The sequence below is a fragment of the Odontesthes bonariensis genome, chromosome 15 (assembly GCF_027942865.1).
Source record: "Odontesthes bonariensis isolate fOdoBon6 chromosome 15, fOdoBon6.hap1, whole genome shotgun sequence".
Lineage (NCBI taxonomy): Eukaryota > Metazoa > Chordata > Actinopteri > Atheriniformes > Atherinopsidae > Odontesthes > Odontesthes bonariensis.
This window is the reverse complement of record NC_134520.1, coordinates 30,291,454-30,307,800: the sequence shown is the minus strand read 5'-3', so window position 1 is coordinate 30,307,800 and position 16,347 is coordinate 30,291,454. Positions and strand designations below refer to the sequence as shown.

The 16,347-nt window shown below is 39.3% G+C and overlaps 1 protein-coding gene across 2 annotated transcripts in view; it reads right to left on the bottom strand.

The window, feature by feature from the left end:
* dnajc19 (DnaJ (Hsp40) homolog, subfamily C, member 19) overlaps positions 1–16,347 on the bottom strand; it is a 472,642-nt gene that overhangs the window by 39,037 nt on the left and 417,258 nt on the right. The window contains exon 1 of one of the 2 annotated variants that reach the window (XM_075485942.1): positions 9,588–9,591. The exons of the other annotated variant lie outside the window; for it this stretch is intronic. Within the exon in view, the coding sequence (XP_075342057.1) occupies positions 9,588–9,589 (2 nt within the window). The 5' untranslated portion in view covers positions 9,590–9,591. Of the gene's footprint in view, positions 1–9,587; positions 9,592–16,347 lie in introns of those variants that run through there. 2 annotated transcript variants of the gene reach the window in all.

Genomic DNA, 16,347 nt, shown 5'->3' with positions numbered 1-16,347 from the left:
GAAAAGTTGAGACTGGGCACAAGTTTTCATGGAATTGCAAAGTTGGTTTCTAAATTATTAGTCAAAATCAGTCTTTATTTTTGAGATGAAGCTGAAACTTTTCTCTGGTAATATGACTGCATAAAGCCACTTCCATATGTTGGCAGAATATGTACACAAACATAGGGACACAGAGGCTAATGGGGTTAATTGTCATGTAAAACCGTAACTGCAGTCAACTTCACAGCCAACCACTCAGATTCTGTCTCAGACACACACACACACACACACACACACACACACACACACACACACACTTACATATGTACACACTCTCCCATGGGATTTTGCTTTGCCCAGATGGCTTTTTTCCCGGTGGCTGTGTGCTCTCCAGCACGTGTGTGTATTTGTCAGTGAGCAGCATGTGTGTGAGACCTTGGCAGGCCACAAGGGGCTTTGCGGTGAATACGGCGCATCTTCTCCGTCTAATTAATTTACTATTATATAGCACCTGTTTCAGTCTAGATAGAGCTGAGGGCAAAGACACTCACACATACCCAACACACACAAGCTGATGAAATGAAGCGGCAGTGGGGGAGGTAGGGCAGGGATGGTCTGAGTGGAGAATATAAAAGCTACAGTTAGGGAGGGTATAAAGGAAAAGGAGAGAAAAGGGTGAGGCAAAGATGGAGGAAGAATGGGGAAAAAAATGAAAAAAGTGAGTGGTGAAGGGAAAGGGGACTGAGGGGGGTGGAGGGAGACGGTAATAAATGGATTTCGAACTGATTATATTAAGCTGATCCTTTGATCATGTTTAAGGCCTTCAAATGGAAAATATGTTTTCTCTAATTGGAGGAGGATGGGAACTGATGGTAAAGGAGGGGTTAGCTCAGGAAAAAAAAATCACATAACAACTGAAGCACAATCATAATGTCATTTATCATATGAATGTAAATGCTGCACTCTTTAACCTTCTATATGTGCCAGCCATTTCTTTGTTTTATACACCATCTTTTGTCTGTCTTGTCATGTCTTCCTCGCTGTTTGATTCGATTAGGATTCAGAGAGCTGTGACATGACTCTAAAATGATTATCTTTTTTTCTTATTCTTTTTATTTCTCAACATGGGAATACTTGGTACTTTCAAAGCAAAGTGTTTGCAAAAGTAAACACTCTAATTCCAGATTTTATGAATAAAACTATTTTAGAGGTATCCTACCTGATTTAAATCAATATTTAAATCATTGTAAATATTAAAAAAATGTTGAGCTACTTGACAAATTTGAATTTCCCCCATTGGGGGATGAATAAAGTATTTTTCTATTCTATTCTATTCTATTCTATTCTATTCTATTCTATTCTATTCTACCTACTTTCTTAACTTATTCCATGACTTTGGGTTTGGTCTTGTTGTAGATTGTGGGGAGTACTGTGTCAGTAAAATATCTTTGAGATCTATGTTGGCTCCACCGTGTGCAACATTGCACCAGAGCCCCAGTTCTCAGACTGCGTACGAATGCATACTTAATTCAACTTCACTGAGGTCAAAGTCAAAGATTTTAATGCAGTGCATTCCTCATTTAGCCATTTTGCGCCTCTGTTATCTGCATGCTTTGTTTTGGCTCTTCCAAATGACACCTTTTACATTGTCTTTCTTTTCAGTTAACCTTGAGTTTTACCCTCGATGTTTGTGACTCATTTCAAAATCTTCTACGTCCGCATTTCTACGCATCTAAAATTCAGGTTGTCCCCCCATTCCTAACGCTTTACCTTTGACCTTCCACTAATGACCAAGAACACTTGATTTGTCAATAAAAATTCTGAATGCTGTCAGAATGACTACATTGTCTGTTTAGAATGACTCAACCTCCAAATGTTTCACATTGTGAAAATCTTTGATTTAAAATACTTCTTCCACATGTATATTTCAAAGATTTTGCAAAAACGTGAAGCCGATGCAGAGGCGCTTCGAGTGCAGTACACTGAGCTAGTTCCAAAACATTGATTCCTACTCATGAAATTCTGAGTCAAAAGCGTAGTGGTGTCCAAATATAGGTTCCAAAATTTTTATTTTTTTTTGTTTTTGCAGAACCTTAAGGGTGTATTTTAACATCACTAAACCTATGAATGTACTATTACTACCAAAACCAAACCAGTCATGAATGGCAGCAAAGTAGATAAGTGAAAGAACTCCAGAAATGTTAGCTCGCATGTGTATCCCCTCCAACCTCCAAGTATATTTGTGGATCAAATAAGTGTCAGACATGGATTTTGTGATTGTTTCACTGTGATTGTTCACCATTTTAAAAAATGCATCAGAAAGACCAAGATAGAAACGACTGAATGCCAACATTAAGGCTTCAAAATGAGAATTTTCCAGAGTTTTTTTTAAGTATTTTGAACAAATACATATGATTACTCATTAAATTAGAAAAACAAAGAATATACTGTTAGTTTGATTGTTCTGCCAACATGAAGCCAAACACGTATTGGAGTATTCGGCGTTGGTGACGTACCAGAACACGAACAAACAACTTGTTTTTGTGATGTTGTTAAACAACATGAAAATCATGGGTAATTCAACTTTGAGACTACTTAAAGAGAAATTTACCACAAGTATGCAAATATAATATGTTGTTAATGGTGTTTTTTTTTTCTTCCCCGTACCTGTTTCTGACCTGCCTCTTCCCAGGCACTGTTTCATACATCAAGCCCCCGCAATCTGTCAGTCAGTCAAGCGATCACAGAGTAACACATCATCACAGAGATGAATACACTTTAATTAAGCACAGTGCGAGTTCTTTCCATCTGTGGGAAGGAGTAAAATAAAGCATCAATGATACAAGAACAAGTCTTCCACTGGTACTGTGATACACAGCTGCCTCATCTCTCTCCCTCTTTCTCTTTCTGAGTTCATTAGTTTCCAGACCGGCGCTCCTCCTGGATTACCATAACTCGTCAGCCGTGAAACACCACAAAACAATTTTCTGCTTGTTAAAAAAAAGGAAAAAAAAGCAGCCCACCTCGCTCCGCTGCCTTTCACAGCCACAGAGAGGAGAGAGGGCGGAGAGGTTACGCTACCTGTATGTTTTTCTAATGAACACCATACTGAACTAATAAAAACATGTCAGGCAGGGAGAGATGCTTGGAGTAAAGGGGAGGATGGAAAAACTTGAAAGTGGAATTAATGCAGACAGATACATAAGTTTCAAACAAGTGATAGCTGGTTAAATAGGAATTGCATCATTTCCAGCTGAGAGGAACAGAGTGTTGGATGAAATGAATCAGTCACAAGCTGTTATGATTCATTTTCAATATTTATTTTTAAATTTTATTTAAAATATTAATTTGCTGCCCATGCCAAGGACGTCAAACTGCCAAATCAGACTACGTTAAACTCACTGATCTTTCAAAACTTAATAAAAAACCTAAAACCAGCATTTGGATTTGAAAATTTGAATGGGAATGGCAAAAAACATTGATTGAGACTGTGAAAGTGTGATTATGGTTGATGGTGAGGAAGACGCTAATTGCTGTCTGAGAGAAGCCACAAGCTTCAGTTTCCTGGTAGATTGTAAGTTGCACACCTCAGTCTTCATCTTTAATTTCCACCATATCACTCATAGGTCATGTGACATAATACACCGACACTGAACTCTTTCACTGGAAGTAAATTATATGGTTTGAACATGTCCATCTATCAATCATTTTTCTTGCGTATGTGGGGTTTGAGTTACTTTAGCAACAGGACAAACAGGGCAGTTGATCAGTCCCTCCTCTTACTGTCATGCAGTGTCCATACGACATCCAATTGAAGGGCCTCTGTATGTTTTCTAAGCACAAACCTCCTCATCTGCTCCTGCTCTGAGCTCTGTGTGGAGCTGCTGACTGATGAGTGGAACACTAGGCTGGGAAATTTATATCCATTTTCAGTTTGAGTAGCCTTACTTAAAAGGTCTGTTTCTGTAAATATTCATGTGAGTAGATGGTAAATTCATTTCCTAATAATCTAAAGTTTAAAATGTAAAATTCTTATACATCTCAGCTGGAGAGGACTTTCTGACAACTCGGAGGAATCATTTTTATTTCTCACAGCTATACCAAAATCTCTTTATTTCTATGTTTGGGTCTCCTTCCATTACAAACCATTACATCCTCGACTGTGTCTTAACAGTGTTTTCTGTTGTCACATGATGCTTTTCATCACGATGCTTGATTTCCTGGCATCAGGTTGGCACTGATTAAACAACTTGCTCCATTTACGGTGGACTCTTGTCACACTGATACGAGAGCTTGACTGTACCTTATCGTCCGCTCTCAGTATTTGTTCTGATAAAACTGCTCTCCCTGCAGATGAAATTTCAGAACCCTCTGTGTTGACAGTTGAGGCAGCTGAGGGTGTGTTCCGGTGAATATGGACCCATTAGTTTTGGTTGGTTGGCTCTTTTCTCTGAAACGTGCAAGGTGCTTCCATGAATGGATATGTTCACAGACAAACAACATTAGCAGGATGTTATTTGTTACCATGTGTAATGCTCAGGTACTTTAAAGCTTTAAATAAATGAAAGTGTAGGTATAGCCAAAAAAAAAAAAAGATCATATCCCTGCAGGAGTTATTAGAAATACATTATGCACAATAACCCTTTTCTGATCCTTCTTTATTCGAGTCTATAGGAGATCTTTCATATGCACACAGTCTGTTGGCAGTTCATGTCTGTATTTTCTGAGGTTTAGGGCCAGATCTACACAACTCTTACTGATGGACTGATAGAAATGTTTATTTTTATAGAATTCTGTAGTGTTCTTGCATGTTTATATCTCAGATTTTTGTATTGACTTGTTGAAATGTATTCACTGGAACCTAACATTAATGCCATTTTAAAGACAGAAGGACAGTTTTTGGATTCAAATTAAAAATTTGGTAGATATCCTTGTGATTTGGTAATCAACACACACACAGTGAAGAAGACTTGCTCATTGCTGTGTTTTGTCCAAACTCCAAAAAACAGATTATTTCCATCTCCCAAGGACTACACTGTGGATCCTGCTCCTGTAGTTAGGCATTTTTATGTGACAATGAGGACAACCTTTTTGCAATTTCTTGCCTTGCACAAAAAAATGTTAAGAATTAAAAAGTTACAACCAGGCTATGAATTGAGTGTGGAATTTTTTGATCTGATGTGGAATCATGATCATCACTGATGATTTCTATGTCAATCTCATTGAACATTTTCACCACTGAATGCCTTCTGGATCAGATTTTATCATCCTCAGGATGACTATTTAGTGTTTATTTCTGATTTTGTATGGTTGAAAATGAATTACGTGCTACACGGTGGTGTGGTGGTTAGCACCGTCGCCTCACAGCAAAAGGGTTTCTGGTTCAACTCCCGGCTGGGGCCTTTCTGTGTGGAGTTTGCATGTTCTAGCTGTGTATGTTTGGGTTCTCTCCAGGTACTCCGGCTTCCTCCCACTGTCCAAAAACATGCATGTCAGGTTATTTGGTGACCCTAGGTGAAATTGACCTTAGGAGTGAGTGTGCATATGGCTGGTTGTTTGTCTTGTTTGTCTCTGTGTGGCCCTGTGATGGACTGGCGACCAGTCCAGGGTCTGATTAAGCAGAATTGAAAATGGATGGATGGAATGGTATTGTCATTTAAAGAATGTGTGCTCATTTTGATCTTGATGCCAGTAACACAAAAAGGTTCAGACAGGGGTATGTTTACAACTGTGTTGCATCACCCATTCTTTTAAAAACATTTGGGGAAATAAGGAAACGGACAGTTTCAATTTTGATAGTGATATGTTTTACCTTTCCAACTTGATGTGAGCTGTTCAGGAGTTTGTGGTCTCCCCCTTCATTATTGGTTTTATTTCAGTTTTCACTAGTTGACAAGCCTGGATGCAGACGGGTCTCTTTAGCACCTGGACTTTGACTACGTAGCTATGCTGTTGTAATGTGTGGAGAAGATAGTTTGATGCTGTCTGTTGTGATAAACAGAGTTTTCTCTGAAATAGACATCATTTGGATTGCAGCATGTGTTGTGCCCAAAACTGTTTGTATGATTCAGTGTTAATGTTGCCTGAAGCCCATGTTTCTGATTCCCTGCAGAATTGCCTGTTTTAAATGCAGTGGGTGCCTGAACGTATGAAGATCACGAACATTCAAAACTAATTGTTGGCTTTGTCCCTGCAAGTATTCATCAGATTTCTCTGAATATTTCAACGATTTTTAAATTGTTGAACCATGTGCCCATCAGTGTTAGCCAGAAAGAACGCTCATACTTCTCGTATTATTTTGAATTTGTGGGTGAAAAGGAGAAGAGCACCGACAGTGAAATTTATGTTTTGCCTGGGTGATAATATGTGTCTGTTGGCATTGAAGACTTCTGCAGACTGAGAACAATGTTGTACTGAATTGTGGAACTATTTTTCATATTTTAAGAAGCATCTGCATATGCATGCTAAGCACTGCTCCAACACTGGTGATTCAGTGGAGCTGCAGCACCACAACAACTACGGCTAGCTTTCAACTTGGCTAAAGCTGCTGCTTTTTCGAGGAAAAACAACAAACAGAAATGCTGCCAACAACTGTGGAGTTGCCATATTTCATGGATCATGGGTGAAATCCCTGTAACCTCTTAAGCTAAAAGCAATATGCATTGAACTCCACACACTTGGTTCTATGTTTATTTGTAAATGTATCTGTTAGTGTAGTTTCTATGAAGGCGATTTTGCATGTCATTCCTGTTTATTAGCTTGCTAAGTTTCACATTATACATTTTGAGACAGACTTGCCATGAGATAGAGCAGCTAGTGGTAAATCAAAGGTAAATGTTATTTGAAAAGGGGCGTTAATATTTGTTAATGCAAAATTACTCTTACAGGTCTTAAGATAAATTAACGAAGTAATGTAACTGTAATCTTACTTTTGGGGGAAAAAAAAGGTTACCCAACTCTGGTGCCCACGTGGTCTTTCAGAGAGAGGTAAACTCCTCCCTACTTCTGAAAACTTCAGCCTCAGCTGAACATATGTCAGCTGTTGCCAATTAACAATTTAACTAACGGCTGACGAGTTATAGTAAACAATTGCTAATTAATTATTTCTGAGATGTTCAGAAGATACTTTTGGAGTCTTATTCAAACCTAGCTTAACATGTTTGTTTTAAGTTTATCTGTTCATCCTCTGTCATTATTGTAACTTGTGGAAGCAACTAAAAGTCACTTAATGGCAGGTTCAACCTTCTGAACCTGTATAAATGCCATGATACCAGCCATGAACATGTGCTTACATCAGTTCCCTAATTCTCTTGATAATCACCATGACTGCACAGTAGCGCATAAACAAACAAATAAAAGACAAAGAACAGCATAAATCTGCACTTTCACAGAAATCACTCCTGCTCATGCATATGCAACCAAAGTATTGTTTAAGATGTGTTACTTGTTACAGTGTATTTCTATGGATTACAGCAGTAAAGGATTTAGACTTGGCATTTTTGTGGCAAGTCTAATTTCTTGAAAGTATATGTAGCAAATCTAATTGATAAGAAAAATGTATGGACACTCCACACATGCACACACAGTCCTCAAACAAGCAGCTGTTTCCCATTCTAATATTTATTTTCTCACTTTCTCCTTCCTCTAATTTCCACATCAATGTGTGTGTGTGTGTGCAGGTGATTACAGTCTGAAGGCTCCCCTACTTACCTTGGTGTGAACAATGGAAAGCTGTGAATAGAAACCGTTCACGTGGTTTACTATAATGGCCTTGCAGAGCCAGACGCTTGCTGCATGTGTGTGTGTCTGAGAGAGCGAAAGTGTGTGTGTGTTTGAGATGTATAGAGACAATGCACGTGCCTGTTGGCTGTATAATTACAGGCATAATCTTACCGTCCAGATGGTTTCCTTTACCAGAGTGGGGGTGAGATGTAATGACATAAAGTTGCAATATATTAAGAATATATTATAGGTTTACTCAGGCTTGTGCTGTTGTAATAGCACCCCCTGACACATGGTAAGGACTGGAAAAGCTGAAATTACAATGTATCAGAAAAGTGTGTAAATGAAGAATAGTGCCTGTGTGGCTCAGTGGGCAGTTGTGTCACTGCACCAACAGGGTAAAAAAGCTAATTCTGCTGAATCTTTTGAACTTTCCACCTCTGTTTTTCTCCATACCACCCCCCCCCACCCCCCTGCTGAAACACATACATAACTGTTGCCTGCTGTATCTTCCTCTTGTAATGTTTTGAATGCAGAAGAAGCATTGACCTACATGTATTCTTTTTTAATAGTTTAATAATAATCATCTAAATCTAGTTGAGTATCTGCATTATTGCCACAAGCCTGATCCTCCAAGGCCTCGCACTGCAACCCACACAACCCAAAGGTTCGTCGCTAACACCCAGCGCCACAGCCATTTTCAGTATTTCTGTCTGTGAATCCAGAACATTTATTATGTTCACATTACTTTAGAAAAAAAGAAAATCTGTCTATTGTTTTAGTCGGATACAAACTGTACTTTTAAAATGTTGCTCCAATTGAAATCATACTAATTCAAAATTCTCAAAGATGGACTAACTGCCCAGATAATGAAGTATGTCAAGTTACTCCTTGTTTACATTGAAGGGAATTCCCATTCGTCTCGCTGTTTTGTGCATGCTCCATACCTTGGTGTTCATCTGGATAACAGACTGGACTGGAGACACAACAGTGAAGCCATCTACAAGAAAGGACAGAGCAGACTGTACTTCTTGAGGAAGCTAAGGTCCTTCAAGGTTTGCAACAAGATGTTACAGATCTTCTACAAGTCTGTTGTTGAGAGCGTCATTTCCTCTTGCGTCATCTGTTGGGGCAGCAGCATCAGAACCAGGGACCTAAAAAGACTCAACAACCTGATAAGGAAGGCTGGTTCTGTTCTGGGGACGACTGTGGAACCTCTGGAGACAATAATGCAAAGAAGGATTTTGCATAAAATCAAGAGAATTATGGACAACCCTGAACATCCTCTCCATGAGACTGTTATCGGAAAACAGAGTCTCTTCAGTCAAAGGCTTCTTCAGTTTGGATGCAAAACGGACCGCTACAGGAAATCTTTCCTGCCCACAGCCATCAGCATCTATAATAACTCCTTGATTTAATTGAGTTACATCAACATTTAATTTCCCTAAATAAAGTATTTTTGAATTGAATTGAATTGAATACTTCCTGTCCGAGCTTTAACCTCGAAGTAACAGAAGAAGAAGAATCTGAAAACAAAAGAGAATAATCAGAAGGGATAACATGCATTTAAAAGCTCACAGCATATATGGAATGTACAAAGCTGAAAAATTGTCAATTTCACTGCTCAACTTTGTGTTAATTTGCAGCCAGATTATTTGTTTTAGTTGTTTGTGTCTGTGATGTAATTGGCCACCCAAAAAAGGCCCATTGCTATCAAGCTGAAAGGCTGTGTCTTGCCACCCATCATCGCAGAAACATACTTTGGTCAGTAAATCGATTTCCCTTCCATGCAACCTGAGGATAATAATGGTACTCCAATTCAAAAGTTTTGTGGAGCTACGACTGTGCCTTGACTTAACTTTGCACAAAACATACTGAATGATCTGATGTCTCTGATAGAGGTTCAGAGATGGCTGCTGTAATGGACTTGCAACAAAAGATTGCCTGGACCAAAGTTGTGACAGTGTGAGAATCTATTCAGCAGCCAGTGGGACTACATCATAAAAAGACCGGCTGGTGATTGTATCACAGACACTGTTGTGAAAGGGAAAAACTAAATAGGAGTAGATGAAGGTAAAAATGTGGTATTTGGGGAAAAAAAAACAAACACTAGTTGAGTTGTAACGGCAGAAGCTTGTTTTCATGTGTCCTCCTGTTGCTATAGGTAGCAGGTAGAGTGTTGAGTAGAAAGAAAATAGTTGGGGATTCACAGGTGTACTTCACAGCCTATGATCCAACTTACACATGCTGTAATACACGTTTAATAGGTCAATATCACACGGTGCTCTTGACTTATGAGATTGTTGAAATCTCTTAATCTGTAGATGCCTTTATGTAACACGTGCAGGCTTTTATATATGAGTTGCTCTGTAGTCGTTGGCCAAAACATCAATGGACAACACATAAGATTACTGGGTTTTTATGCACCCACAAAGTAAATTTCTCATAATAGATACATATAGAATCGGCCAATGTGGAAATAATACTCCAGAAAAGAAGAGAAATGATATCCTCATAGTTGCTCTTTTTGCAGAATTCTTTGTAGAATGTGCAATGGAGACCGAATCACACAAGATGATAAGAGATGTTGATTGTGATGAGTTTTAGTCACCAAAGTTTACCTGTTTCATTCCTAGAAAAGTACTATAAATGTGGTAATAAAGGGAAATTGTGATGGGCATTTTTACATGGATAACTGAGCATAAACTGAAGATCAGTGACTGTTAAAAATTATTTGCAGATTCAGGTCAGTGTGCCATCTGTTGTTTTAAAACTCATTTCAATAGCCATGGAGGGTGGAGACACAATGGAAAATCTAATGGAAATTTTCAAGAAAAGTTAACTGTCTCATAAAGTATATGAAGGTCTTTTTGTGGACATTATATTTAGTTTCCTATAACAAACTCTCTTCTCATGTGGGTTAAGATCAGTTCCAACCCACAATGTGACATAGAGATAAAACCAACACTCCAAACGGACTTTCTACTGTAGATCTCTGCGGCACTCCCTCTTCATTGCTGTATATCTCTTCTTTCTCTCGCTCATTGTCTAGAAAAGATTACAAAGGGGGGGATGCAAGAGATGCAGAAAGGGGGAGAGTTGGAATCCTCAAGCCAAGTATTTAGCAGCCAGTTAATGTACTATGGGATAATACCACATGTCCACAGGCAGCGTCTTTATGTCCAATGTGTTTTTACCAGCTTCTCTGCAGCTTGGCAATGTTTACACACTCTAATAACAAGTGGCGTCTTTCAGGGACCCTTCGGTTTATTCACCATTCAACCGCCAGTCCAGCTTTAGCCTAATCCTCTCCCCTCCTCGGCACACCACTCCCGTACAAAACACAAGATTTCAATTTTTTCACTGTAATTGCCTGGTTTTTAATTCCACGCACCCCATCAAGCCAAGATTGGAGCTCTAGCCAGATTGCAGGGAGGGGAGGTCAACCAGGGACTGTTGGGCAGTGAAGATTTTGGGGTGGGACTGGCGCAGATTTAGGCGGCTTGTAAGTGGAACTGTGCGACAGGGAAGTAGTTTGAAAGTGGTCTGTGTGGCTACGATAAAAAGTAAGAAATTAAAACGTCTTAGTTTTGAACAGCTGTGGATGAAGCCTGGGCGTCCTCCGTTGTGACAGCTCAGAGTTGCAGGAATAATCTCCTCTGAGGCCTGCTGGGGCATGGATGGATGGATGGATGGATGGATGGATGTTGGGGAAAGTGGATGATGAAATAGGGAGTTTGTGGGTGATATTAAATTCATCTTTCACTTTTGGGGTTAGGCTGCTGTGTGGCCAACGAGCAGCACTCAGACTGTTTTTTTTTCTTACTTATTTTGCATTCACTGTACTTTTTTTTTTCTTGCAAACTTGTAGGGCTTGTTAGGTCTTTTTATTCAGTTAATTATATTAAGGATGCACAGATATTCAAAGTAAAGTCCAAGTGGAGGCAGGCAAGTCTACAGCCATCTTGGGAATTTCTCCAAGCAGTTCTATACCAGAGGATTCCATTGCAAAACAGTGCATATATATCCATATTAGCAGTGAATGAGTTGCTAAAACTAAAAATGGCAATTCATTTTATTCATAAAACTGGGCATGTACACTTTAAAGGGAAGGTCCCTTTATTCTATTCAATTCAATTCAATTCAAAAATACTTTATTTATCCCAGAGGGAAATTAAATGTTGATGTAACTCAATTAAATCAAGGAGTTATTATAGATGCTGATGGCTGTGGGCAGGAAAGATTTCCTGTAGCGGTCCGTTTTGCATCCAAACTGAAGAAGCCTTTGACTGAAGAGACTCTGTTTTCCGATAACAGTCTCATGGAGAGGATGTTCAGGGTTGTCCATAATTCTCTTGATTTTATGCAAAATCCTTCTTTGCATTATTGTCTCCAGAGGTTCCACAGTCGTCCCCAGAACAGAACCAGCCTTCCTTATCAGGTTGTTGAGTCTTTTTAGGTCCCTGGTTCTGATGCTGCTGCCCCAACAGATGACGCAAGAGGAAATGACGCTCTCAACAACAGACTTGTAGAAGATCTGCAACATCTTGTTGCAAACCTTGAAGGACCTTAGCTTCCTCAAGAAGTACAGTCTGCTCTGTCCTTTCTTGTAGATGGCTTCACTGTTGTGTCTCCAGTCCAGTCTGTTGTCCAGATGAACACCAAGGTATTTATATTCCAACCACCTCCACTTCTTCTCCCGTGATGTAAACAGGGTTTGATCTGACCCTGTTTCTCCTGAAATCTACAATCATCTCCTTTGTTTTGTTAACATTCAAGATGAGATGATTGTTCCCACACCATGCCACAAAGCGGTCCACCAGCTCTCTGTACTCAGCTTCTTGTCCATCTCTAATACACCCGACAACTGCAGAGTCATCTGAATATTTCTGTAGATGACAGGAGTCTGACTTGTACTGGAAGTCTGAAGTGTACAGAGTGAAAAGGAATGGTGAGAGTACAGTCCCCTGTGGTGCTCCTGAGCTGCTGATCACCTGGTTAGACACACAATTCTTCAGTCTGACAAACTGTGGTCTGTTTGTCAGGTAGTCATTAATCCAGGTGATTGTTGAGGCCTCCATCTGAGTCTTCTGGAGTTTCAGACGAAGCAGATCAGGCTGAATTGTGTTAAATGCACTGGAGAAATCAAAGAACATGATCCTCACAGTGCTGCCTGCTTTGTCCAGATGACAGTGGGTTTGTTGAAGCAGGTGTATGATATCAGGTGTATGATATTATAAATCCTACCCTAATGCCACATTTTATTTTACACACCCACATTTAACAGCAAATGGTCAATGCCAAGCACCTCATGTTACATGATAATTTGCCTGGTGATTGGAGGCTCCTGATGATGAGTCATGGCAACAACTGAGAACAAGGCCAAGAAAATGAATGCCAGTCTACCTGACAAAGACATCAATATTCATGTGGAACAGAATTTATGTGTGGTTCCTGAATACTCGTTTATTCTTCATTTTTCTATTCCTGTTATATTATTTGTTATTGTTTCAGTGTCAGCGCAGTATTTATGTTTTTTGGCAAACTGATGCTTTACACCTTACCAAAATGATCACCATAGTCCAATCCCTCATCATGAGATATCATTTGCAGGGATAAGTTTTACAGGTGAACTAGCAATGTAATTGAATAGGCTTCTTATGTTTTGTTAAATGCTTCAAGATCCAGATGCATAATGAAGTTATGTTATGTTATGTTTCTGCATTTGACAGACGTTTTTATCAAAAGAGACCCTAACCCATTACAGCTAACATCAAAGCTAACAATAAGCTATAAGATATAAAGCATAATGATTTTGTGAGTCATCACATAGTATTTCAAGATATTGCCAGATCACGCAGTCGATATGTTCAGATCATTTTTTCAACCCCCCCACCCCCACCCATGTACCACGGGAGTACTGCTGCCATGTTTTTTTTTATTCTCTGATTATGGAGAGAAAAAACTTACCAGGGAAAAGTTGTGTAATTTCCCTTCCCAGCCAATTTTATCTTATTCTGTCTTATTTTGGCTTGTCTGAAAAGATTCTGCCCAATCTGTAGCTGATTTAAACACAGTTGATTTAATGCACATTCACACCACAACTCTCTTACATCTACTCAACAAACAGGGCTATCATCTTCAAGAGGACAGCAAATAGGCTCTGATTTCTTTTTAATCTGGCTTCTGCTTGATACTGGGATGGTTTCCAAAACTCACTTCCACTTTCTTCCTTTGTCTTTCACAACATCTCTGCATTTTGTCTCCTCCACACCTGTTAGCGCCCAACAGATGTGCACTTGCTGCGCTTTATATTTGTTCGAACAACAACATCATCTCCATCATCAAACCCAGGATGAGCTAAAACAATCAGGCAGCATTTAAACTGAGCGCAGGCCAGCTGCACTGCCCATTACTTCCATTCACACACACACTCACACTCTCTTTTGTAGCTCCCAGACCCACAATGGCATCGAATATGAATAAACTGAATATAACCACTGGAGAGTAGTTATTCTTCATTTCCCGTTACTCATTAAGGTTTGTGCCATTCCTCATTTATCTTTCTCTGCTCATCATTAAGCCGCTTTGATCGCACCTTAACGATCAACGCAGTGGCCTCGAACAAAAGCGGGATATTGTGGCCACCATAGTATTTGTCTACCATCTCCTCAGAGTCTTTGATTTTTTGCTAATGAGCATGATGGAAGTGTTGATTGTCGAGTAAGAGAATAGGCTTACCTTTACAACACCATCAGTCCTTCTTTTTTCAACACAATATGAGGAAACGCTGCAGAGATGAGATACCTCTCAGGTTGCGCAGAAGCAACTTTAGCAACAAGTTACAATCTGCATCGATCAGACGGGGGTGAATAACATTGATCGTTTTAAGACAATGCGATGCTCTGCTGGGAAACATATGGAAGTCACTTTGACATGTCCCAAAACTATCTAAACATTGCTGCAGGCCAAGCTCGCTATTCCATGGCAACAGCCCCATCACACCACAAAAATTGCTCTGGAATGACTCTAGGAACATATCCAACATCCAAAGTCTCCAGTTCCAAACCAGATTTAGCATCTGCAAGATGCGCCAAAACAATCCTTGTGCACAGAGCCCCACGCAGTAACCCACAGGAACAAAACAATGCTCCTCTATTATTGTAAAATAACCTATTAAAGCTCATGACATTATATAAAATGACCCTCCAGAACTAATTTTATATAAGCAGAAAAAAAAACAAGCATTGGTTTCCAAATTTTAAAGGTGACTTTTAGAAAATGGAATATTTCAGAATTTACTTTATGGTGATATGGAATATATTTTTTAATGATTTTATCCCAAGAGCATGTAAAGCTCTGTAATTTGTTTAGTACGTAACATGTTTTGCACACAACGGGTTGTACAGAGGCGCTGATAAATGGAAAACTTGATGGCAGCCTGAAGTTTTAAACATTGGGTGTTACTGAGTTAAAGTGAAATGCTTCTTGAGCTGAAGCAAATGTTCCATCAATTCTGATATGACATGCTATTGTAAGGAGGAATACAAAGCCTTTTTTGGTTTAGCGTATTGTTGAGCAAACTGTCAAAGCAAAAGTATTTAGAATAGGCCAGATACACAGCAAAATGTAACATAATAGTGAACGCTTTACTTGAACTGTACTTTAATGATTGTATAATCAATAATATTAGTTATAATGAAGCTAAAACAAAGTACACATTTCAAAGGAGATGAACAATGATAGAAATGCATAAATGCAGGTAAAGAGTCTCAGTCTTCAGAGCTGAATTTGGTTGTAAGCCCCTACAGGCAGTGTCAGCCCTTAAAGTTGTTACGGATGTAGTTAAAGAAAAAAAATATCCCTGTGTATTGCAGTGCTGTGCAGATGTGGCCTTTGTGACATAGTCTACTTCATCAATTACCTTTAGGTTCTAACCTGTGGTACAGAGACAACCCACAGGCCAGGGAGGTTAATAAACTATCTCAGCTCTGTGTAATTGACAGGCACACACACAGTCACAGAAGGGATGTTTTTCTCTCCAGCTGCTCTTCTTCTTTCCTTTTTTTTTTTTTCTCTTTATGTCCTTGGATTCTGGCATCTTTCTCTACACCCCCCACCTCTGCCGTTTCATACTGAAGGAGGTGAAAATCTGTTTGTGTCTGAGTCTCTTGTGTATCATTCCTCATGCGAAGCCGTGGTGAAACTATCAGTGTTATCTGCTAACTTTACCACCTGGGTTAAATTGAAGGCAGTGATGTGGAAGAGGCGTCTACCTTTCCTTTCTCTCTCATGCTATCTATTCCTCTTTCCATTTCCATTCATTCCTCTCTCTACCCTCCCCTTTTCCTTTTTCTATTTCTCTCATCCATTTACCCCACCCCTTACACCACCCCCTCTGTATCGCTCACCTATTAAAGTATCCTTACATATTTGAAGAAGCCAGGCTGTCCAGGAGTTTTAGTTGCTCATAAATGAAAGAAAACCTTTATTTAAATGTTAAACCCATATTTGTTGTTGCTTTAGGCACACTCAAGCTTAAATTCACAATATTTTGATCCTGAATAAAACGCACAAAGGTTGGCTGTGTGAAGATAAAAAGGTGTGATAGTGTTCCCACCATAAAGCACAGTCACTGTACCTTTG